Source organism: Bufo bufo, chromosome 5 (genome assembly GCF_905171765.1).
Source record: "Bufo bufo chromosome 5, aBufBuf1.1, whole genome shotgun sequence".
Lineage (NCBI taxonomy): Eukaryota > Metazoa > Chordata > Amphibia > Anura > Bufonidae > Bufo > Bufo bufo.
The window spans coordinates 36551799-36577410 of record NC_053393.1 but is presented as its reverse complement, the minus strand read 5'-3'; the positions used below and the strand labels follow the sequence as shown (position 1 = coordinate 36577410).

General features: G+C 43.1%; 1 protein-coding gene across 3 annotated transcripts in view; it reads left to right on the top strand.

Annotated features, from left to right (window-relative positions):
- Positions 1-25612, top strand: part of EFR3A (EFR3 homolog A) — a 153827-nt gene that overhangs the window by 36567 nt on the left and 91648 nt on the right. For all 3 annotated transcript variants that reach the window (XR_005779284.1, XM_040433716.1, XM_040433717.1), the window contains exons 3-7: positions 12854-12930; positions 16001-16128; positions 19525-19675; positions 24419-24540; positions 25069-25218. Coding sequence is in view for 2 of the 3 variants with exons in the window: in XM_040433716.1 (XP_040289650.1) it covers positions 12854-12930; positions 16001-16128; positions 19525-19675; positions 24419-24540; positions 25069-25218 (628 nt within the window). In the remaining variant the exon portion in view is untranslated. The remainder of the gene's footprint in view (positions 1-12853; positions 12931-16000; positions 16129-19524; positions 19676-24418; positions 24541-25068; positions 25219-25612) is intronic.

Genomic DNA, 25612 nt, shown 5'->3' with positions numbered 1-25612 from the left:
CCTGGGAGGAGAGGTAGGGGCTGGCAGAAACCAGGAGAAGCAAGGGTGCACAGAGAAGATTGGGCCCGCCCTCGGTGCACTTAACCGCTAATTTGCATATGGATTACAAGTCCTTTTTCTTCAGAATGAAGTAACGGATCATTACATTGAGCTGAGCTAGCCCTGCTAGACGCCCGGTGTAACAGTGGCCCGCTCCCTTTATTGTCTATAGGCTGTGTCATCGTAGCCATCGTCCAAGAAAAGCATTAAATAAGGATAACCCTATTGCTGATCGTGTGTGGAAATCTAAAGTTTTCCATTGGGACATCACGGATGCTCGGCAGCTGTGTACGCGAGCTCGCCATCTCCACACTTTTACAATCATTTTACGGCATTTTGTTCCCCGGGAAGCAACATGTAAAATCTAACTCTCTCTAATAGAGACTAATTAAATTTTCTTAACTAAATTAAAACTGAGCGCGGTCCAGAATATTCACTTATCTGATCCGGCGCGGGGAGACGTCCCCTGGAGAAGTGCAGAAGTTTCCGTCCTGTATCGAGTGGCCGCCTGTATTGTTGGCAGAATGTGATCTGCTAGGTATCCAGGTGTGCAGCGGCCTGTGATGTCACGGAGTAATTACCTGCTCGCTTGCGTTGGCATAGTAATTAATCATCTGGTGCGTTCGTAGGGCTGAGAGCCTTCAGCAGCTGCCGGCCTGAACGCAAGGCGACTATTGGGAGTTCTTGTAACCTCTTCAGGATGGCGCTCTACTCCCAAGTGCAGACCGAGGAGAGCGAGGACACCTACCGCTACAATCCTGCCTGGGAGCCCCGTCTGCTTACGTGCTTGGGTAAGTACGTAGAAGAGCAAAGGAATCCGATATTGGCGAGACAAGGTGGTCCGATTTATCAGACTTTCTGACTGCTCGACCTATTTATCTGTTAATGTATCAGCGATCATTTCATTTCACGCTCGGAGTTGGGGAAATGTTAACCTCAGCTGGCGGCATTTATTTTCTGCGGCTGCGAGCGCAGGTGACAGACGCCTCTAGAGACCGCTGTTCTGTTTGTTCACGGGGTTGTTCATTTGAGACGTCGTCTTGGTGCCATCTGTCGTAATCTTAACAGTGTCTTCTCGTCTGGGTTGTGCAAAGGTCGAATGCCTTCTTTTTTTTGTTTTTTTTTTCTCCATAGACAAAAAAAAAAAGAAAAAAAAATTGCTACAAAAGTGAAAGCCCGATGTTCGCTTGTACCAAGGACGTCATTGGGATGCCTTTGGTAGAAGGGTATGACCACACGCAACGGGAGGAAAAAGTCACACCAGATCAGGCCGAAATCTGCAGTGGCAAACTCCATGCCCAATTCTACGGTTTTAGATGCGGGACCACTGAGGATTTGCAAAGGGTGAAGTCCACAGCAGATATCCGCAACGTAAATTACCGTGCGGCAGTTTAAAAACCCGTATTACGGATTCTGGTGGGAACGTTCTCTACATGGATGAGATTCTTGAAATGGCTTATTCACTCCGTAAATGCTGCAGGTTTTCCACTGCTATGTGTAGCGATACCACGAGGCCCCTTTCACACGGGGCGAGAATTCCACACGGGTGCAATGCGTGAGGTGAACGCATTGAATCCGGACCCATTCACTTCAATGATTTTCACGCATCACTTGTGCGTTGCGTGAATATTGCAGCATGTTCTATATTCTGCGTTTTTTTTTCACGCAACGCAGGCCCCATAGAAATGAATGGGTCTGCGTGAAAAGCGTTCCCGAAATAGCTATTTTTGGTTATTCCGCAAATTATCTCTTTCAAGCACCAAGGCTCTTGCCAGAAGCCTTGGAGCACTGCTATCGACACCCGCCTTCTTTCTGTGCACTTCTTCTTCCTCCTCCCCTGTGGTTGACGGGGCTGGGCATCTTGTCTGTATTCTCGTGCCCGCATCGAGGGTCAATGACTCGGGGATTGTGCACTCCCTCTGTTGCTACTTCCATGTGCCAATGACGCAAGACTGGGCCATCGCGTCCACTTCCACCGCCATTTCCTTGCACAGCCAGTGGCCGATGTGCAACCCCTTTACCTCCACGGGACCCGCACCTACCCCGAGAACAATCTGTGGCTGTGTAATACAGGAGCACTAAACCTAGAAATGGATCATAGCAGTGAACAGGAGAATGTTCTTGAACAAACCGTCTTTTAGAAATCCTGCAGACAACACAGGTTAATCTCCTGCTGATCTGCTCCATTTCCAAGGAAGTGGGGCTTAGACATTAACGTTCGTTAGTCTTCTTTTTTTTTTTTTATTATATTTTATTTTTTCTGCTGTAGACAGGTGTCCTACAGATGGATACGAGACGGTGTATCTTTTATTTACTTGACCTGGCCCATCCGCCATCGCTAATTGACCGCACTCCTGCCTTTCAGCTGTTTCATTGAAGTAAGTGGGAGCAGCGCTGCAGTAACCAGTTCCATCCATTGCACAGAGATGAGTAGTTCCAGCGATGGACCCAGTACAGCTGGTCGTGGTAGTGCGGGCTGTCAGACCCCACGGGTCAGGTAGTGGTGGCATATCTCGAGGATAGGCTGCTGCTTGTAAAGGGTTGGACTCCTAGTCACAACCAGCTCCGCAGATCATCAATCAACATGTTGTAAGACAAATAAAGCACCCCAATATGGAAATACAATACAGCACAGGATTTATAATTGCAAATAACTATATTGCATATTAAATTAATCATAAAAACACGTAATTGGTGATGGCATACATATACAGCAAAAAAAAAACGGAGAACACAAACTGTGGCAACAATCATTGAAACCCACTAGCGAGCCCGGTGCATGGTAATATAGCACCTCGCTTCGTTTATATATACCGCCAAAGTAAAGTGCATAGTGCAAATCAAGAATTAATGATTGTATAAAACAGAGTAGTCTATACGTATAGATCAATATACTATAGATAAACACCGCATAGGTCCAGAAAGGGGAACATTATAAAATGTGAATACCGACAAGTGTAGCTCCAGCTCCGACATGCACTTCGCCTTAAACACCGCATAGGTCCCCTGAGAAAGCTTATCTATAGTATATTGATCTATACGTATAGACTACTCTGTTTTATACGGTCATTAATTCTTGATTTGCACTTTACTTTGGCGGTATATATACACAAAGCGAGGTGCTATATTACCATGCACCGGGCTCGCTAGTGGGTTTCAATGATTGTTCCCACAGTTTGTGTTCTCCGTTTTCCGTTTTTTTTTTTGCTGTATATGTATGCCATCACCAATTACGTGTTTTTATGATTAATTTAATATGCAATATAGTTATTTGTGATTATAAATACTGTTGTATTTTCATATTGGGGTGCTTTTAAAAGGGTTGTGCCAACAATAAAAGTCATTTTAATACAATTCTGCATGAAACAATTCTCCAGTTCTGAGAGATTCTCATTACTTCATTATAATGACACCCCTTGGTGTTTAATCGGTATAGTAATGTGCACGTCCTTCTACTAAAGTGGCCGCACATGCTCCTTTCCATCCTTCATCTACTGTGACCGTTACAAGGACACGCCCTTTGAGAAAGGACACACCCCTGAGCTGCCAGTCTGAAGAAAATGTAGCAGAACAATTAGAGCAATGTTTGTGGAGATCTCTGGATCCATGTGAGGTACAGGGCTGGTTATAGCTTTGTTAGAAAGAGATAGTCATGTACTATATGATGATTTTCATTTTTTACATTAATCATAGGATAACCCCTTTAAGCCCTCCATAGTAGGAGTTGCTCTATGTTCTCAATGGCCGTCTCGGGAGGGATCTCCTATGTGTAATGTCCTTGGGGGCTTATAAACCAAATCGGGGAGAAAGTGGGAACACATGTACTCTTGGCCCATTAAAATGCATCTGCTTGTTCTCTATGCCCTTTAGACCGGTTTTTATCTCATATGTCCTATATATACCTTATTTTTTCCATTTATGTAACTATTATGAATCATATTTTTCCTGCAATCACTTCCTTTTCATCCTGTAATTTTCATTTTTTATTTTTTTATTTTACTTGAGCATTTCAAATTTCCCCTGAGCCCGGGAACCTCTCCAGCTGTAAAAGCACGACCCATTCGGCACAGTGGAAATCAGATGCTGCACGTCTTAATACATATTAAAATATTCAGAGCCACTGATCTTCCCCGCGTGTTATTCCTTTCAGGTGATTAATTTCCACCTGCAGTCATGAATCACAATCTCTGCAGATCATCTTGTGTTGTTCGAACGGATAATCTGCGCCGAAAGCCGCACGGTCTAATGAACTGCATGGTAGTACAAAGCATTGAGCGCCCACATGGATATCGCCCTATTATCCAGGGCTGCCACAAGTGCCTCTCAGAAAAGAATTGGAAGATAGAAAGACGTAGAAGAGACTTTGAGGGATGAAAGGTTCCTCGCTGCAAGGAACGCTGCAGGTGGGAAGAGGCGTAAACCGTAGACCCACGTCTACTATGGGTCATTTGCCAGGCTGAGGAGTAAAAATCGAAAAATGACACACGGGTGACGTCAGAACCCATTTTCGTTATTATTCGCTAGGAGTCCTCTTGCTGTGTTATCTGGGGGCAGCAAAGCATAGAGGGGGGGATTGCTGATCTCAGGGATATATGGAATCAGAATTGTATAAAGCTGTTTACTTGCAGCCAGGACTCCTAGGGAGAGCCTAAGAGTCCTGCTTTTCCTGGCCACACATAGAGCCTGCTAGTCCTTCTTCGTTTGCACATGTACACATCTATACACACTCGTTCCCTGCTCACAAACAGAAATTGGCAGATTTTCCTTTTATGAGGTTGAGCTCATGGAGGGCATGCAGACGAGGAAGCGGGACTCGCAGGGGGGCATTCACTAAAGCCTAGTGTTTCACAGACTAGTCTAAAGGCACCTTTGCATGAACCAGCACAGCAAGCAATTATTGGGAGTAATATGCCTGTTCCTGATAATTGCCTGCCCCTCAAAGGAGGTTGCAAAAGAGAATCCGACCCAGCTCACATTGGGCAGTTTTGTCGGTATAGGGTTTAGGATGGCACAAATGAGATCGGGTGCTCACCTCTGATGTTTGTGCAAACCATAGGCACCATCCTATAAGCAGAATCCCAGCTGCTCCGTAACCCTCTGGATAAAGATTCACATGAACAAGAAGAGGTAAAAAGGGGATTTGACCATGAAGCTGGTACTGAGAGGTCTTCAAGCAAACTTAATCCAAGCTTTATCTGAAATGCGCATTTCCACACTAAGACTACTTTCACAGTTGCGGTAGCGGGGTCTGGCAGGCTGTTCCGCCGGGGGGAACAGCCTGCCGCATCCGTGCCAACGCCAGCCCACCGTGCCGCTCAAAGTCCGCTCTGGCCCCATTCACTATAATGGGGGCAGGCCGGAGGTCCAGCCGCAGCACGGCAAACAAGCTTTTTGTCCGGCCACCTCTTGGCATGTTTAGTGAATGGGGCCGGAGCGGACTTCTGGCGGCATGGTGGGCTAGCATTAGCATGTATCCGTCAGGCAGTTCCCCCACCAGAACAGCCTGCCGGACCCTGCTACCGCAAGTGTGAGAGTAGCCTAAACCAGCATTCATCAGGCTAGAACACAATGTGGCCTTACGAAGGCATTGGTTCAGTGCCGAAACGTATAGTCCCAATAAAGTATCTGTCTTGGATGAACTTTGTTTCAAAGAGGACCTCTCACCACTCACCAGTCACCACTCTTTTTTTAATCGCTTCAAGCATTCCCCATGTAATAACGATTCTGGAGCATCTATTCTTATGGCTCTATGTTGTGCCAGTGCTTTTATTTGTACCAGAATTTATGAATGAATTGCTATTGGCCTTTAGTAAGGGTACAGAGGGGAGGTAACCAGTTGGGGGGGTACCTGCACAGACTGAAAATGGCAGCACTGATTGGATAGAGCGAGTCTGTGCAGGTACAACCCCAACTGTACCCTTACTGCAGACTGCTAGCAATACATTCAGAACTTGTAGTAGTAATAATACAGGAACGGTACAACATAGAGACATAAGAATAGAGGCTCCAGAATCGTTATTACATGGGGAATCCATGAAGCTATTAAAACAGGCATGTCAGGAGAGGTCCTCTTTGACCTCTCAGTACCAGCGGCGCAGTCAAGAACATACTTACCACCTCTTCTCCATGTGAATGGTCAGAGCTGAGAGCTGCATTTACATGTATGGGAATGAAGGATCGCTTCTGTGATCTCTTGTCCCCATATAGGCTCTTTGTTTATGGGCAGCACATTGCTGTTTTGAGAGCACGATCTGCTGCCCAGAAACGGTCAGCGATGCCTTCACCCGACAAATGAGCGCTTTTTTGTTCATGAAGCGATCGGCACCTTTACACAGGGCAGTTATCGGAAACGCTCCTTCTTGAATGCCCCGAACTTTTGGGCGTGTAAAGGGACCTTAAATAAAAAGGCCACCAGTAAGTAAGAGTAAGATGTAGCGGATTTATTGGTGCAGACCTCTTTAAGGGGTTAACCCATGATTAATGTAAAAAATGAAAATCGGACATCATATATGTCATGACAATGACCATATATTTCTCACAAAGCTAGAACCTGCCCTGTACCTCACATGGATCCAGAGATCTCCCCATTCATTGCTCAAATTCTTCTACTAGATTTATTTCAAGCTGACCGCTCCTCAGAGGGGTGTCCTTTCTCAGGGAGCATGTCCATTCTGCTGCTCCCTATGACAGCTTCAAGTGGCGGTTGAAGGATGGAACTGCGCATGTGCGCCCACCTTAGTGAGAAGGACAGAGAAATAAGAAAGAACAAACTGCAGGTGGCGCTGTAGAGATACATTTTATTTAAAGGGAGTCTGTCACAACATTTGGGCATATTAGACTGATCAAATAGTGTTATATGTGCCACCCAGAACTTAAAAACAGTACCTTTGTTGTAGAAAACTGACCTTTCTTTTAGCCGAAAATGAACTTTTAACATTATGTTAATGAGCCCTCAAGTGCCCAGGGCGGCGTCTCAATCGTCCGAGCCCCAGGCAGCACCTCCTCAACGGCTCATAACCCCGCCCTCCGTGTGCCTCTGCCCGCCCGTTTACTCCCCTCCTCTCTCCTTTTCCACTGCAGCTGCGCGGTCAAATTCGTACCGGGCGCATGCGCAATGCGATGCCCGCTCCTGGCAGGGCATCGCAATACCTACTGCGCATGCGCCCGCTACGAATTTGACCGCAGATTAGCTGTAATTTACATCAGTTTTCTGGAAGGGGGAAGCAGGGCGCATAGGCTTTCTCAGAATGGGCATAGTAAGCAGGACTCACAGGCTTTGTCTATGAGTGGGTGGGGGAAGGAGGACTCACAGGCTTTGTCTATGAGTGGGTGGGGGAAGGAGGACTCACAGGCTTTGTCTATGAGTGGGTGGGGGAAGGAGGACTCACAGGCTTTGTCTATGAGTGGGTGGGGGAAGGAGGACTCACAGGCTTTGTCTATGAGTGGGTGGGGGAAGGAGGACTCACAGGCTTTGTCTATGAGTGGGTGGGGGAAGGAGGACTCACAGGCTTTGTCTATGAGTGGGTGGGGGAAGGAGGACTCACAGGCTTTGTCTGAGTGGGTGGGGGAAGGAGGACTTGCAGGCTTTGTCTATACATGGGTGGGGGAAGCAGGACTCACAGGCTTTGTATACAAGGGTACTTACTCACTAGCGTTATTCTTTTTCGGTATTGAGTTTCGTCCTAGGGGCTCAATACCGGAAAAGAACTGATCAGTTTTAGCCTAATGCATTCTGAATGGAGAGCAGTCGGTTCAGTATGCATCAGGATGTCTTCAGTTCAGTCACTATGTTTTTTGGATGGAGAAAACCGCAGCATGCTGCGGTATTTTCTCCGTCCAAAATTCCGAAACACTTGCCGGAATGCCGGCATTATTTTCCATTAAAATGCATTAATGCCAGAACCAGCACCAAGTGTTTCAGCAAAACGATTCGGTTTAAAATGCAAAAATAAATAAATACCGGATCCGTTTTTCTGGATGACACCGGAGAGACGGATCCGGTGTTTCAATGCATTTATTAGACTGATCCGGATCCGTCTGCAAATGCTATCCGTTTGCACACTTCACAACGCAAGTGGGTTGGGGAGGCAGGACTCGGAAGCTTTGTCTGTAAATGGGTGGGGGAAGCCTGACTCCAAGCTTTGTTATAAGTGTTTGGGATGAAGCAGGACTCCCAGGCTTTGTCTGTAGGTGGTTGGGATAAAGCAGGACTCCCAGGCTTTGTCTGTAGGTGGTTGGGATAAAGCAGGACTCCCAGGCTTTGTCTGTAGGTGGTTGGGATAAAGCAGGACTCCCAGGCTTTGTCTGTAGGTGGTTGGGATAAAGCAGGACTCCCAGGCTTTGTCTGTAGGTGGTTGGGATAAAGCAGGACTCCCAGGCTTTGTCTATACATGGGTGGGGGAGCAGGACTCCCAGGCTTTGTCTATACATGGGTGGGGGAGCAGGACTCCCAGGCTTTGTCTATACATGGGTGGGGGAGCAGGACTCCCAGGCTTTGTCTATACATGGGTGGGGGAGCAGGACTCGCAGGCTTTGTCTGTCTATACATGGGTGGGGGAAGCAGGACTCCCAGGCTTTGTCTGTAGGTGGTTGGGGGGAAGCAGGACTCCCAGGCTTTGTCTGTAGGTGGTTGGGGGGAAGCAGGACTCTCAGGCTTTGTCTATACATGGGTGGGGGAAGCAGGACTCCCAGGCTTTGTCTGTAGGTGGTTGGGATAAAGCAGGACTCCCAGGCTTTGTCTATACATGGGTGGGGGGAGCAGGACCCCCAGGCTTTGTCTATACATGGGTGGGGGGAGCAGGACTCTCAGGCTTTGTCTATACATGGGTGGGGGGAGCAGGACTCTCAGGCTTTGTCTATACATGGGTGGGGGGAGCAGGACTCCCAGGCTTTGTCTATACATGGGTGGGGGGAGCAGGACTCCCAGGCTTTGTCTATACATGGGTGGGGGGAGCAGGACCCCCAGGCTTTGTCTATACATGGGTGGGGGGAGCAGGACCCCCAGGCTTTGTCTATACATGGGTGGGGGGAGCAGGACTCCCAGGCTTTGTCTATACATGGGTGGGGAGAGCAGGACTCCCAGGCTTTGTCTATACATGGGTTGGGGGAGCAGGACTCCCAGGCTTTGTCTATACATGGGTTGGGGGAGCAGGACTCCCAGGCTTTGTCTATACATGGGTGGGGGGAGCAGGACCCCCAGGCTTTGTCTATACATGGGTGGGGGGAGCAGGACTCCCAGGCTTTGTCTATACATGGGTGGGGGGAGCAGGACTCCCAGGCTTTGTCTATACATGGGTGGGGGGAGCAGGACTCCCAGGCTTTGTCTATACATGGGTGGGGGGAGCAGGACTCCCAGGCTTTCTCTAGGAGTCTTGACAAGAAATCCTAGATATCTACCAGTATCTATCTCCAACCTCCGTATCTCCTGCTTTATATGCTGCCCTCAGATACGAGACCTGGCAGAGCAGCTTTGCAATTGTTATTAAAAGTTTGTCTTTAGATCCTGCACGTGACGCCATGCTCGGCCATCCCCCAATTTTTTTTCAAGGCCCTGACAACCCCTTTAATAGAATAGATAACCGTTTCCTGTCAACTCTTAAAAGATTGAATGGTAATTTCTAGTGGAAAAAAACATTGTAAGATGAATTTTCGCTGCCATTGACAAACCGCATCGGTGGAGGTTATTTAAGGTTTTTGCATCCGCGTTGAATTATTTGTTGCTGTAAACTTACCCCGCTCCAGCGCACACGCTGCTCTGCTAAATAATAAATCACCATTAACGCTGCACCTTAATGAATTTAGCAATGTAAATGCAAAGTAGCGGGCTCGAAGAATGAACCAGGCTCAGAACCGCTCCGATTTCCAAATTCTTGTTGTTTTTCTCCCTTGCAGGATAATCTTAAAACCTCCAGACGTTTCTAGGGCACAGTCCCTGCTCGCCTTGATAGAGACTGACAGATACTCTCTGAAACCACACAAGAACTAGAGGAGGAATGGAGCTGCGTTCCAGATCCGGCTCGCACCTCCGCACCTTTCCTCTGAGAACTTTTATATATGAGCTTTCAGGGGGCAGAGAAATGCTGAAAGATCACTTAACCGCTCCTCTTTTAACGAATCTGTCCACATTCTGATATTGCTGACTATCCACAGAATAGGTCAGCAATATCCGATTAAAGGGGGTCCGAATCCCAGCACCCTCACCAATCAGCTGTTTGAAGAGAGTGCTGCGGTCTCTTCACGCTTTACCTGCCCGCTGTGGACATTGCAAAAGCGAGCAGTGCAATTACACCTCCTCCGTCCCGTTCACTTGAATTGGAAGGAGCAGTTGTCGTCACACTCCATCCTATTCAAGTGAACGGCACGGAGGAGCTGTAATTGCACCGCTCTCTATTGCAATGTCCACGGGGAGCAGGTAAAGACTGAAGAGACAGCAGCGCTCATACGAACGCTGCGGTCTCTTCAAGCAGCTGATCGGTGGGGGTTCCGGGAGTTGGACCCTCACCGATCTGACTACCTTGAGTAGGGTTATCATGATACCAACATTTTTTATTCTCTTTTGATACCATAAAAAAAGTATTGCGTTATTCGATACCACGCAAACTAAATAAAACAACAAAAAAGCCGCGTGCATTCCGCATTTTATGGAACGTCCGGTCCATAATAGAACAGTCCTATCCTATTTTTTGACTAAAAATGGCAAATCGCACGGTTTTGTTTTGTTTTTAGTTTTTTTCTGTTACAGCATTCACCGCATAGGAAATATTTTTTAATTTTTTAATTTTAATTTTTTTTATTTATCTTTATTAAATAATGGTATAGAGCAGTGGTGGCGAACCTATGGCACGGGTGCCAGAGGTGGCACTCAGAGCTCTATCTGTGGGCACCCGCACCCTGGAAAAAGTCTATGGTCAGCGCAGGGCGCACTATGAACGCCACAAGCAGAGCATTTAATGTAGGCAGGCTATTATAGCTCAATAATAAAATAGATGAAAGATATATTATATTGGATTGTAGTGTTCCGGGTAAATTGCTGTGTTGGCACTTAGCGATTAAATAAGTGGGTTTTGGGTTGCAGTTTGGGCACTTGGTTTCTAAAAGATTTGCCATCACTGGTATAGAGGCTCACCCGTCTGTTATTGTGGTCATGGTGCTCATGCCGTATTGACTCGCCCAATCAAAATAAATGAGAATTCTATTTAAAGTAATGACGACGGGCACTCATTATCTGAGAACACCCAGAGATAGTTAATGGAAAATGTATTGACTCCTAATAGTAGCATAAAAATACATATAAACAATAAAAAAATAAAAATAAAATAAAAGTAAAAAGAAATAAAAAGTATCAGTTGCTGGCCAATCTTAGTATAGGGTTGAAATAAATTTCTACTGTAAAAAGCCTTTTTACTGAACTCTTACCATTCGAAACCGAAACAGAGTTCGGTAAAAGGTTTTTCACAGTAGAAATAAATTTCTGAAGTTATTACTGAAAGTCCCACTAGACTTCGTGAAGCAATAACTTCGGCTCATCGGAGCCAATACATTCTAATACTGTGCGGAGCTCCTGCTCCGTACAGTATTCTAACGAAGTTTTATGCAAATCAACTTCGGATGTTTCATACAAAGTCGATTCGCTTATCCCTATTGATGACCTATTCGATATAATTTAACGGCTAACCCCTTTAATGCCCGGCCATTTTTAGCACTGACTCTCCAGTCTGTGTTTACAGGACTGAAGCGGTGACGTAGATATATACCTCCTGTGACCCCTCACAGCCAATCGCTACCCTCAGCGGCGTGGTGCTGTATACCACCGAGGCCAGTGATTGACTGCAGCAGCGACACGGGGTATATGTCATGTCATCTCTGCTCTCATGTAAACAGATCCTGGGGGGAAGGACTTGAGTGGTGGTACCGGAATAGACATAGTGTTCACTGGTGAGCGTAGGATTTTTTTTTTTTTTTTTTTTTTACCATATTTCTTGGCACTAAAGGAGTCATTAAATAAGTCACATGTTTTTCACCAATATAACGAAGAGCACTGCCCCACAAAAGATTGCAGGCACGCTCCAGACATCCCTGTGTGCACGTTGTGTCTGTATTCCATGTCCAGGATGAGCACTTTTATTCTGCTGGAAAACGGCTCCCAAGTGCCCAGAGCAAACCAGACTGAAGAGGGGAGGGCTGCTTAACTGCTCATATCTTAGGATTGGCACCAGCTAGAAAGTAGAAACACGGGCCTGACTTTGTTCGAAAGCCGGCATTCCAACCTTTCTCACAATACATGCATGTAAAAAATGGAATAAGAGAGATGTTGTGCTATGTGTGCTGAGCGAGAGGGGCCTGGGGGATTAGGAGATGATATATACAGGAGCTACTTATCTACCTCTGCGCATAAAATATTGTAATGAAGCTCCACAGCAGATGGATGTGCAATCTTTACATGAAGTGCATCTCTAGTCTCGTAAAACCTGTATGCGCCAAAGAGGGACGAAGAAATTACTGTAGACCTCGGGAACCCATTTCTGTCCCTTTTTTAATGAAAAGACGATTAGCGATCTTACTATTGCAAGTTTTGGACCCGCAGTTGCCAGACCTAGGCCTGCCATAGGAAATGTGTGCATTGGGCGTGCGGTTAGTCATCACTAAAAGCAGAGGCACATGAAGCACTTATCATTCTCTGAGTGGACCCTAAAATGCATGTGTATTACAGACATCTGAGACTAGCCTATCTCTTATACCAAACACTGGTGTAGATACGATTATATCCTAAAACCTGCAGTACATTACTCAGACAGTACTTATTTTTGTCTCTCAGGTGTCTGTGGCTGTTGTGGAGCTTTACGACCACGTTACAAGCGACTAGTGGATAACATCTTCCCTGAAGACCCTAAAGTAAGTTCTAGAGATTTAACTGCTATGATTACATTTTAATCTCCAGCAGCAATAATATAACTGTGATTACAATTTCCATAGAAATCTCCTATAATTTTGATGCCTATGTACAAGAATATGGATACTGTAATACTGCCCCTATGTACAGGAATATAACTACTATAATACTGCTCCTATGTACAAGAATATAACTACAATAATACTGCTCCTATGTACAAGAATATAACTACAATAATACTGCTCCTATGTACAAGAATATAACTACTATAATACTGCTCCTATGTACAATAATATAACTACTATAATACTGCTCCTATGTACAAGAATATAACTACTATAATACTGCTTCCTATATACAAGAATATAACTACTATAATACTGCCCCTATGTACAAGAATATAACTACTATAATACTGCTCCTATGTACAAGAATATAACTACTATAATACTGCCTCCTATGTACAAGAATATAACTACTATAATACTGCCCCCTATGTACAAGGATATAACTACTATAATACTGCTCCTATGTACAGGAATATAACTACTATAATACTGCCCCTATATACAAGAATATAACTACTATAATACTGCCTCCTATGTACAGGAATATAACTACTATAATACTGCTCCTATGTACAAGAATATAACTACTATAATACTGCCTCCTATATACAAGAATATAACTACTATAATACTGCTCCTATGTACAATTATATAACTACTATAATACTGCCTCCTATGTACAAGAATATAACTACTTTAATACTGCTCCTATATACAAGAATATAACTACTATAATACTGCTCCTATGTACAAGAATATAACTACTATAATACTGCTCCTATGTACAAGAATATAACTACTATAATACTGCTCCTATGTACAAGAATATAACTACTATAATACTGCTCCTATGTACAAGAATATAACTACTATAATACTGCTCCTATGTACAAGAATATAACTACTATAATACTGTTCCTATGTACAAGAATATAACTACTATAATACTGCTCCTATGTACAAGAATATAACTACTATAATACTGCTCCTATGTACAAGAATATAACTACTATAATACTGCTCCTATGTATAAGAATATAACTACTATAATACTGCCTCCTATGTACAAGAATATAACTACTATAATACTGCTCCTATGTACAAGAATATAACTACTATAATACTGCTCCTATGTACAAGAATATAACTACTATAATACTGCTCCTATGTACAAGAATATAACTACAATAATACTGCTCCTATGTACAAGAATATAACTACTATAATACTGCTCCTATGTACAGGAATATAACTACTATAATACTGCTCCTATATACAAGAATATAACTACTATAATACTGCCCCTATGTACAAGACTATAACTACTATAATACTGCTCCTATGTACAAGAATATAACTACAATAATACTGCTCCTATGTACAAGAATATAACTACAATAATACTGCTCCTATGTACAAGAATATAACTACTATAATACTGCTCCTATGTACCAGAATATAACTACTATAATACTGCTCCTATGTACAAGAATATAACTACTATAATACTGCCTCCTATGTACAAGAATATAACTACTATAATACTGCTCCTATGTACAAGAATATAACTACTATAATACTGCTCCTATGTACAAGAATATAACTACTATAATACTGCTCCTATGTACAAGAATATAACTACTATAATACTGCTCCTATGTACAAGAATATAACTACTATAATACTGCTTCCTATATACAAGAATATAACTACTATAATACTGCCCCTATGTACAAGAATATAACTACTATAATACTGCTCCTATGTACAAGAATATAACTACTATAATACTGCCTCCTATGTACAAGAATATAACTACTATAATACTGCCCCCTATGTACAAGGATATAACTACTATAATACTGCTCCTATGTACAGGAATATAACTACTATAATACTGCCCCTATATACAAGAATATAACTACTATAATACTGCCTCCTATGTACAGGAATATAACTACTATAATACTGCTCCTATGTACAAGAATATAACTACTATAATACTGCCTCCTATGTACAAGAATATAACTACTATAATACTGCCCCCTATGTACAAGGATATAACTACTATAATACTGCTCCTATGTACAGGAATATAACTACTATAATACTGCCCCTATATACAAGAATATAACTACTATAATACTGCCTCCTATGTACAGGAATATAACTACTATAATACTGCTCCTATGTACAAGAATATAACTACTATAATACTGCCTCCTATATACAAGAATATAACTACTATAATACTGCTCCTATGTACAATTATATAACTACTATAATACTGCCTCCTATGTACAAGAATATAACTACTTTAATACTGCTCCTATATACAAGAATATAACTACTATAATACTGCTCCTATGTACAAGAATATAACTACTATAATACTGCTCCTATGTACAAGAATATAACTACTATAATACTGCTCCTATGTACAAGAATATAACTACTATAATACTGTTCCTATGTACAAGAATATAACTACTATAATACTGTTCCTATGTACAAGAATATAACTACTATAATACTGCTCCTATGTACAAGAATATAACTACTATAATACTGCTCCTATGTACAAGAATATAACTACTATAATACTGCTCCTATGTACAAGAATATAACTACTATAATACTGCTCCTATGTATAAGAATATAACTACTATAATACTGCCTCCTATGTACAAGAATATAACTACTATAATACTGCTCCTATGTACAAGAATATAACTACTATAATACTGCTCCTATGTACAAGAATATAACTACTATAATACTGCTCCTATGTACAAGAATATAACTACTATAATACTGCTCCTATGTACAAGAATATAACTACTATAATACTGCTCCTATGTACAAGAATATAACTACTATAATACTGCTCCTATGTACAAGAATATAACTACTATAATACTGCTCCTATGTACAAGAATATAACTACTATAATACTGCATTTGCATTTGGAGCATATTGTTGCATTTTTTCGTTATTTTTGCAGGATGGACTTGTCAAGGCAGACATGGAAAAGCTCACATTTTATGCTGTGTCGGCCCCTGAAAAACTGGATCGGATTGGTGCATACCTAGCAGAGAGACTGAGCAGAGATGTTGTCAGACACCGTTATGGGTGAGTGAAACTGATTTGTGTTCACTGACTCTTTTCATAATGGAAATAATGTCCCCTGTCATTCAGCCTTAAAGGGAACCTGTCACCGGGATTTTGTGTATAGAGCTGAGGACATCGGTTGCTAGATGGCCGCTAGCACAACTGCAATACCCAGTCCCCATAGCTCTGTGTGCTTTTATCTCACGTACAGGACTCATCTCAGGTTAATTTGCATATGTTTCCACAATAAAAGCACACAGAGCTATGGGGTCTGGGTATTGCGGATGTGCTAGCGGCCATCTAGCAACCCATGTCCTCAGCTCTATACACAAAATCCCGGTGACAGGTTCCCTTTAACTTTTGTTTAACCCTTGATAGTAAAGGTATAGTTGTGTTGTAATGCACAGCTCTTGTAGTGAGGGTCTATTTGCCAGTGCTTCCCCCCCCCCCCACAATTATAAAAGTAAGGCCAAGGTACCATATGGTGTGGCCATGGGCATTATTAATCTTCCTGCCTTTATTAAAGGGGTTTTCTGAGATTATTATTTTTAACTAATGACCTGTTCTCTGGATACACACACCGATCAGCTCTTTGAGAAGGCATCGGCGCTCACAGTAGTGCTGTGGCCTTCTCTGCTCACCAAACACAGCGCCGTACATTGTATAGTGGCTGTGCTTGGTATTGCAGCTCAGCCCCATTCACTTCTATGAGGCTGAGCTGCGTCTAGGCCATGTGACCGATGAACGTGATGTCACATGGCCTAGGGAAAGCTGACAGAAGGCCGGAGCGATACTGCAAGCACTGATGCTTTCTCAACCAGCTGATCGCGGGGGTCCCGGGTGTCGGACCCCCACCGATCTGATGTCCCATGCAAAGGTATGTCATCAGCAGAAAAGTCTCAGAAAACCCCTTACATAATCCCCATACAGGGGTAGGAAGGAAGAAGTGACTGGTCATTTCTGTGAAGCCTAGTGAGTCTGTGACTAAACGATGACTCCGTAGCTCTAAAAATGGCTGCTGTGACTCCTGGAGCACAACCCCTAGGCGCAGAACGCAGCTCGTAGCGGTAGAATACAAAGAGTTCTCACATTTGAGCATAGACGTTCTTTTTTTTTTTTTGTGTTGATTTTGCTTTGTTCTGGTCCTAGCAATGCATTGTGAGAGTCCTCCGCCTCCAGGATACACTCATTCACCCACGTTCACACTTCACATTGAAAAATAACAACATAAAAGGGAAAACACAATAGCTGCAGAGTAGAGGAACGCCGCGTAATGTATTTTTTGGAAATTCACATCGTTCTGCGTAGAAAATAAAACGATGAATGGCTGCCGGCAGCCGCTTGTGACAGGAGACATGGGAGAGGTACGCCCGCTGCCGTATTTCATGTTACCAGTGAACTTTTCTATTTAATACAAAACTCTGATGTATGACTGGACGCTAAGGGGGAATTCTTAGGCTTCCATTAGGCTAAATGTGTTCCTTTTAAAGGGCATCTGTCAGCAGATTTCTCCCTATGACACGGGCTGACCTGTTACATGTGCGCTTGGCAGCTGAAGACGTCTGAGAACGCAGAGCCTCTAGGTGTAATGGTAACGCCCCCGTTGCTCCTAGAGGCTCATTTGCATATATTAAAACTTCATCTTTCTCAGCAATGCGGGCACATATGAACATGGGACCAACACAGATGTCTTCAGCTGCCAAGTGCTTCAGCGGGTGCTGAAATCAGGTGTCGGACTCCCAGCAATCTGATATTGATGGTCTGTCCTGAGGAAAGGTCATCAATATTGAGATGTTGGCAAACCCCTCTAAATTTATTTCTTGGATAGCTTTGGTTTACATTTCTGCACGTTTTTGATCGCCAAAGCTTGTGTAGAATAAGCTAATGAACTACCCGTATTTTTTGGACTAGATAAGACGCACCTGACCATAAGACGCCCTCCAGGCTTAGAACACAGGAAATTATAAAGTAAACATTTTTTACGACTTTAATGAAGTGGAGGGGTGAGTGTCACTAAGTTTAATAGTCTCGGGTAGAGGGGTTTCATATTTCGGTCAGCCCCTGTTAATCGCAGTGTGTCATCTTTTGACTATTGAAACAAACAGTGGTGGCGCCATGTGGTCTGACTCCTCCCACTGATGACATCAAAGCTGATGACATTCTTGAGCTACGGTAAGTCAGAGCTTTCCCTGCTGCCTGTGGACCTTTTTAAAAGGGTTTTCTGAGATTATAATACTGACGACCTATGCTCTGGATAGTCCATCAGTATCTGATCAGTGGGGGGGTCCGAAACCCGGGACCCCCATGATCAGCCATTTCAGGAGGGACCGGTGCTCCTTACCAAGCCCAGCGCCATGAATTGTATAGCGGCTGTGCTTGGTATGGCAGTTCAGCTCCATTCACTTCAACGGGGCTGAACTGTGCCTAGGCAGCGCCGCTGCCTTCATAAACAGCTGATCGGCGGGGGGGTCTCAGGTATCGGACCCCCACCAATCAGATACTGATGACCTATGCAGAGGATAGGTCATCAGTATTTAAAATTTTGGAAAACCAAGCATATGGGTATGGCCGTTCCTCACACTCCTGTGAACGATCACTTACCCTTTCCTACCTGCACGGATCGGTGTAGGGCAGAGAGATATAGACGTGTCTGGCGGTAGTCCGGCTTCTCATTCGTGACGATATTAAAAGGAACAATAATGTCATGCTTATCCAGATTGTTACTGGATCGGACACAGAGAGAAAATCTGGTCCTGTGCGCGAGGCCCGATAGTGTAAAAATAAAGAGTGAAAATGATATCCCCTTAAAAAAATAAAAAATAAATAATGGTTGACTTACGGTGAATGACAAAGATTAAATGAATGTTTTTAAAAATGTGTTAGAGGGTGGTCTCCTCTTACTATTACTGACACAAGGTGGGACTAATCCCCGACCACTAGATGGCTGCTGAACGGGACTGCGCTCTGCTGATTCAGTAGCACCCACGTGGTGGTCGGGCTTAGTCCCATCTCGCCTTAGTAGCTGGTGGATGAGACGACCTCCAGGACACTAAATTATCTATAGGTATTTGGTATCGCTACAAGGTTACGGTGATAAAAAGCTTGAATACAGCTTTCTGTTCTTGTCATTGGGAAATACACTCCATTCTTCGTCGAAAGTATTATTTTTTTTTTTTTTTAGCCACCATTAAAAAAAATAACTTCAAGAATCGGCATATCCGATATCTCTTGAAATCGGCCATTGTATCGCGTAATGTGAAGATGGCCTCAGAGATTCGACTTGTACCATAGTCAGCACGTTTTGGACAAATTCACAATTTTTCAGTATTGCAGTAGGCAGATCTGACACTAGACCGGGTCTCTTCACAAGGAGCGCATCACAATAACCTTCCCGCTGTTGTCTTCCCTATTGTCTAGTAATGTGTTCATCGCTATGGAGGCCTTGGACCAGCTCTTGATGGCGTGCCACTCTCAGAGCATCAAGCCCTTCGTCGAGAGCTTTCTACACATGGTGGCAAAGCTTTTGGAGTCGGGAGAACCAAAGCTGCAAGTGTATGGAACCAATTCTGTGAGTACCTGCAGTATTACAGCAGCCACCGCTTATACAGCAACTGTCAAATGGGTGTGGAGGACTAAAGCTACTCCTTGTGGAGACCACCAAATTGGCGTAGGAGATTCCTAGGCCAGACAATGCTCTCTGGGGGAAAAAGCGAATGCAAATAAGCTTATCCAGGAGGACACAATCCGGCCCTCTGATGGAAAAATTGCTGGTTTTGTTCCAAGGTTTGTAATAGTGACCATATAGGGCAGCTGTCCATTAGGTGGCGCTATAGAGTCAGCTTTCTCCTCTTGGATAAGTGCTTATTTGCATCACGTATTCCCAGGGAGCATTGCCTGGCCTGGAAGACTTCCTACTTCCAACTTGGCACATATGTTCACCCGCTGTGCCATAGCTTGTGTGTTCAGAATGATCCCGTGTGATGGGATATTAAAGGGGTATTCCCATCTCGCACACTGGTGGCATGTCGCTAGGATATTCCACCAATGTCCCACCTGTAGAACGGGACCTCCAAGCTATTAAATGGAGTCTGTCCGCTTGCCTATGAAACTAATGATATTGGCGTGTAGCAGTTAGACAGTTTAAACCATACCGTCACTATCTAGATCTGCTGCAACATTGAGGAGAACAAATATGAACGGAGGCCCTTGCCCTTTTTTTTTTTTTTTTCTATTACACCCCCGTTTGGTATTTTTTTTTTCCCCAGCTTCCTGCTTCACTGTATGCAATAATAAATGGAGCCATTAGAAAGCACAACTCATCCTGCAAAAAACAAGCCCTCATACGGCAGTGTGAATCTAAAAAAAATAAAAAAGTTATGGCTCTGGAAAAGATGCAAGTTAAAAAAAAATTTAAATAAATCTGGGGCTTAAAGGGTTAAAATAAAACACACGATCACGCACGCGCTGCTGGGCCTTTTTTTTATTGCAATTTTCTGGCTAGATGTACAGATTTGGATTAGACATTTATGACACTCCAGCTTGAAAGATTAATTTTTTTTTTTTCTTTTTTCTTTTTTTTTTCTTTTTTTTTTTTTTTTCCCTATCACTCTGGTAAATTGATAAGCCTCACTGTCACAAATCTGCAGCGGAGAACTCAGTCTTTATTTAGGCTCCTATATTGCTATCAGTAAAATATTCATAAAATACTCATCTTGCAAAAAGTAGGTCAAGAATGTTGTCCTCCTGGCAACCGCAGCCGCAGCAGCACCATTTGATGTTATCTCTTTAATCGTCCCCAGAGCTATTTTTAAGCCCCTCTTTCTCTGTTTAAAACGCTGGATTGAGGCACTGAAAAAAAAATGCCTAGTTTTATATATCTTATTTTTTTTTTATCTGTGAAATTAATAAGCACAGTATAACATTCATTTCCTTAGTAAATTAAAAAAATAAAGTAAAAAAAAATGCATTGTGTTTTTCTCTGCCTGCGTTGTATGTAGGGAAGCATTTATCAATGGTTAGTTCTGTATGAGGGCAGGTATTTCAACAGATTTTTTTTTTTTTTTTTTGCATATTATGTCTCATTTCCAGTTTTTTTGCAACAGCAGTGCTCAATGTTCTGTAGGATTAAAATGAAAAAATTAAATCAATCTGTTCCGGACCCTGTATGACGGCAATGCCCTACACTGCAATGGTCAGGAGCATCTTGCAGTCATTGGTTATTGTATTGTGAATAAATGAGAGTGGATGCAACAGTGTTGTATGTGTCTACAATGTTCACAGAGGGAAGGAGTTAGCACTATCTGTGCCATCGTCATTTACAAGAAGAGAAAGGGAGGCAGCACTTTATGTACCTATGTCATATACCAGGAGAGACAGGGAGGCAGTACTATCTGTATCTACATCATCATATACCAGGAGAGACTGTGCTATCTGTATCTACATTATTTACAGGGAGTGAAGGAGTCAGCACTATCTGTGCCATCGTCATTTACAAGAAGAGAAAGGGAGGCAGCACTTTATGTACCTATATGATATACCAGGAGAGACAGGGAGGCAGTACTATCTGTATCTACATCATATACCAGGAGAGACTGTGCTATCTGTATCTACATTATATACAGGGAGTGAAGGAGTCAGCACTATCTGTGCCATCGTCATTTACAAGAAGAGAAAGGGAGGCAGCACTTTATGTACCTATGTCATATACCAGGAGAGACAGGGAGGCAGTAATATCTGTATCTACATCATCATATACCAGGAGAGACTGTGCTATCTGTATCTACATTATTTACAGGGAGTGAAGGAGTTAGCACTATCTGTGCCATCGTCATTTACAAGAAGAGAAAGGGAGGCAGCACTTTATGTACCTATATGATATACCAGGAGAGACAGGGAGGCAGTAATATCTGTATCTACATCATATACCAGGAGAGACTGTGCTATCTGTATCTACATTATATACAGGGAGTGAAGGAGTCAGCACTATCTGTGCCATCGTCATTTACAAGAAGAGAAAGGGAGGCAGCACTTTATGTACCTATGTCATATACCAGGAGAGACAGGGAGGCAGTAATATCTGTATCTACATCATCATATACCAGGAGAGACTGTGCTATCTGTATCTACATTATTTACAGGGAGTGAAGGAGTCAGCACTATCTGTGCCATCGTCATTTACAAGAAGAGAAAGGGAGGCAGCACTTTATGTACCTATATGATATACCAGGAGAGACAGGGAGGCAGTAATATCTGTATCTACATCATATACCAGGAGAGACTGTGCTATCTGTACCTTCATCATTTACAGGAAGGCAGTACTATCTGTATATACATAATTTACAGAGACAGGGAGGCAGTACTATCTGTATCTACATAATATACCAGGAAAGACAGTACTATCTGTATCTACATTATTTACAGGGAGTGAAGGAGTTAGCACTATCTGTGCCATCGTCATTTACAAGAAGAGAAAGAAAGGCAGCACTTTATGTACCTATGTCATATACCAGGAGAGACAGGGAGGCAGTAATATCTGTATCTACATCATAGTACCGTCTCTCCTGGTATAGCTGTACCTTCATCATTTACAGGAAGGCAGTACTATCTTAATCTGCATCATTTACAGGGAGGCAATGCTATCTGTACCTACATCATTTACAGGGAGGCAGTGCTATCTGTACCTACATCATTTACAGGGAGGCAGTACTATCTGTACCTACATCATTTACAGGGAGGCAGTGCTATCTGTACCTACATCATTTACAGGGAGGCAGTACTATCTGTACCTACATCATTTACAGGGAGGCAGTACTATCTGTACCTACATCATTTACAGGGAGGCAGTACTATCTGTACCTACATCATTTACAGGGAGGCAGTACTATCTGTACCTACATCATTTACAGGGAGGCAGTGCTATCTGTACCTACATCATTTACAGGGAAGCAGTACTATCTGTACCTACATTATTTACAGGGAGGCAGTGCTATCTGTACCTACATTATTTACAGGGAGGCAGTGCTATCTGTACCTACATCATTTACAGGGAGGCAGTACTATCTGTATCTACATAATATACCAGGAGAGACAGTACTATCTGTATCTACATTATTTACAGGGAGTGAAGGAGTTAGCACTATCTGTGCCATCGTCATTTACAAGAAGAGAAAGGGAGGCAGCACTTTATGTACCTATATGATATACCAGGAGAGACAGGGAGGCAGTACTATCTGTATCTACATCATAGTACCGTCTCTCCTGGTATATCTGTACCTTCATCATTTACAGGAAGGCAGTACTATCTGTACCTACATTATTTACAGGGAGGCAGTGCTATCTGTACCTACATCATTTACAGGGAGGCAGTACTATCTGTACCTACATTATTTACAGGGAGGCAATACTATCTGTACCTACATTATTTTCAGGGAGGCAGTGCTATCTGTATCTACATCATTTACAGGGAGAGATAGGGAGGCAGTACTGTCTATCTACATCATTATCAGGGAGGCAATGCTATCTGTACCTACATCATTTACAGGGAGGCAGTGCTATCTGTACCTACATCATTTACAGGGAGGCAGTACTATCTTTACCTACATCATTTACAGGGAGGCAGTGCTATCTGTACCTACATTATTTACAGGGAGAGATAGGGAAGCAGTGCTATCTGTATCTACATCATTTACAGGGAGAGATAGGGAGGCAGTACTATCTGTGCCTACAGCATTCACAGGAATAGATTGGGCAGCAGTACTTTCTGTTCCTACGACATTCAAAGGGAGAGACAGTAAGGCAACACTTTCTCTAGCTTCCTCTTTTTCTCTTAAAGGGGTCGTCCCCTCTCACTGTTACCATGTTGAGATGGGACTAAGTGCAGTAACGCAGCATAGCAGAGCAGCTTGTACTGGTGCGCTGTTTAGCTCTCTCATTGTGAGACTTAAAAAGTGATTTGTAAAAGGCATAGGAAGATATTAAAAATTATTTTAAAAATAAGTCCTGCTGCTCTAATCCTCCCTGCACTGAGGCCAGTGATTGGCGGCTGCTGTATACAGGCAATGTCAACCATGAAAACAGAACCTTGTGGGGAATTCGAGGAGGTGCTGGAACGGTGGATGTTTGAAACAGAGTATAACTTTTTTTTATTTTTTATTATTTCAGTATCCTTGCATGTATTTTACATTTTATTGTTTAACTCTTTTAATTAGAATAGACAAAGGCTGCCCACTTCAGAACCTGTGGGCGTACAGTGTATTGTATCCAAAACACTGTGTCCTATATTTCTTCCTTTTTACTTTTTTTTTTGTTGCAGTTTGTCAAGTTTGCAAACATAGAAGAAGACACTCCGTCCTATCACAGGCGATACGATTTCTTTGTCTCCAGATTCAGTGCCATGTGTCATTATAGTCACAGTGATCCTGAAGTGCAAACTGAGTAAGTGGGGGAAATGAAGGGATCTGAGGCGGAGAACGATTTGTACCTCCAAGTTCAGGGAACATTTTTTTTAAAAAGACGTAAAAATGACGTAAACGTCTCTATGAATAGAGTGTTCTTGAGATTGTTATGGAGGTGAAGATGTAGAAGCATGCTATTTTGCTATACATAATTATAGAAGATGGAGGACGCTGCAGAAGAGAAGTATTATGTGCACTCCATAATGAGCATAAAGGTTTTTGCAGCAAGAATTTACTATTTATTTATTGCATCAATTAGGTAGGATACTGGATGCTACTGGGCCGAGCTTTGCGCTCCGGCGCGGGCTGGACCAAGCTGTGCGCGCTGACACGTGCTGGGCCGAGATGCGTGCGCTGGCTAGCGCGGACAGCTGGAAAGGAATGTTTCTCTGACTTCGGGCCTTACAGAAGGAAACCTCATATTCCCCTATTGGCATGTGAAGAGCATAGTAGTTTTTGCCTATGATCTCCTCGCATTCTTTCATTTTTGTGTTTCTCCCTCTACTAGAATAAGAATTGCTGGAATCCGAGGTATCCAGGGCGTTGTCCGTAAAACTGTGAATGATGAACTTCGAGCAACGATTTGGGAGCCCCAGCACATGGATAAGATAGTTCCATCTTTGCTGTTTAATATGCAGAAGATAGAAGACAATGAAAGGTAATTAAACATTTAACTTGTACTGATCCTGAGTTACATCCTGTATTATACTCCAGAGCTGCACTCACTATTCTGCTGGTGCAGTCACTGTGTACATACATTACATTACTTATCCTGTACTGATCCTGAGTTACATCCTGTATTATACTCCAGAGCTGCACTCACTATTCTGCTGGTGCAGTCACTGTGTACATACATGACATTACTTATCCTGTACTGATCCTGAGTTACATCCTGTATTATACTCCAGAGCTGCACTCACTATTCTGCTAGTGCAGTCAGTGTGTACATACATTTCTTATCCTGTACTTCTCCTGAATTACATCTTGTATTATACTTCAGAGCTGCACTCACTATTCTGCTGGTGCAGTCACTGTGTACATACATTACATTA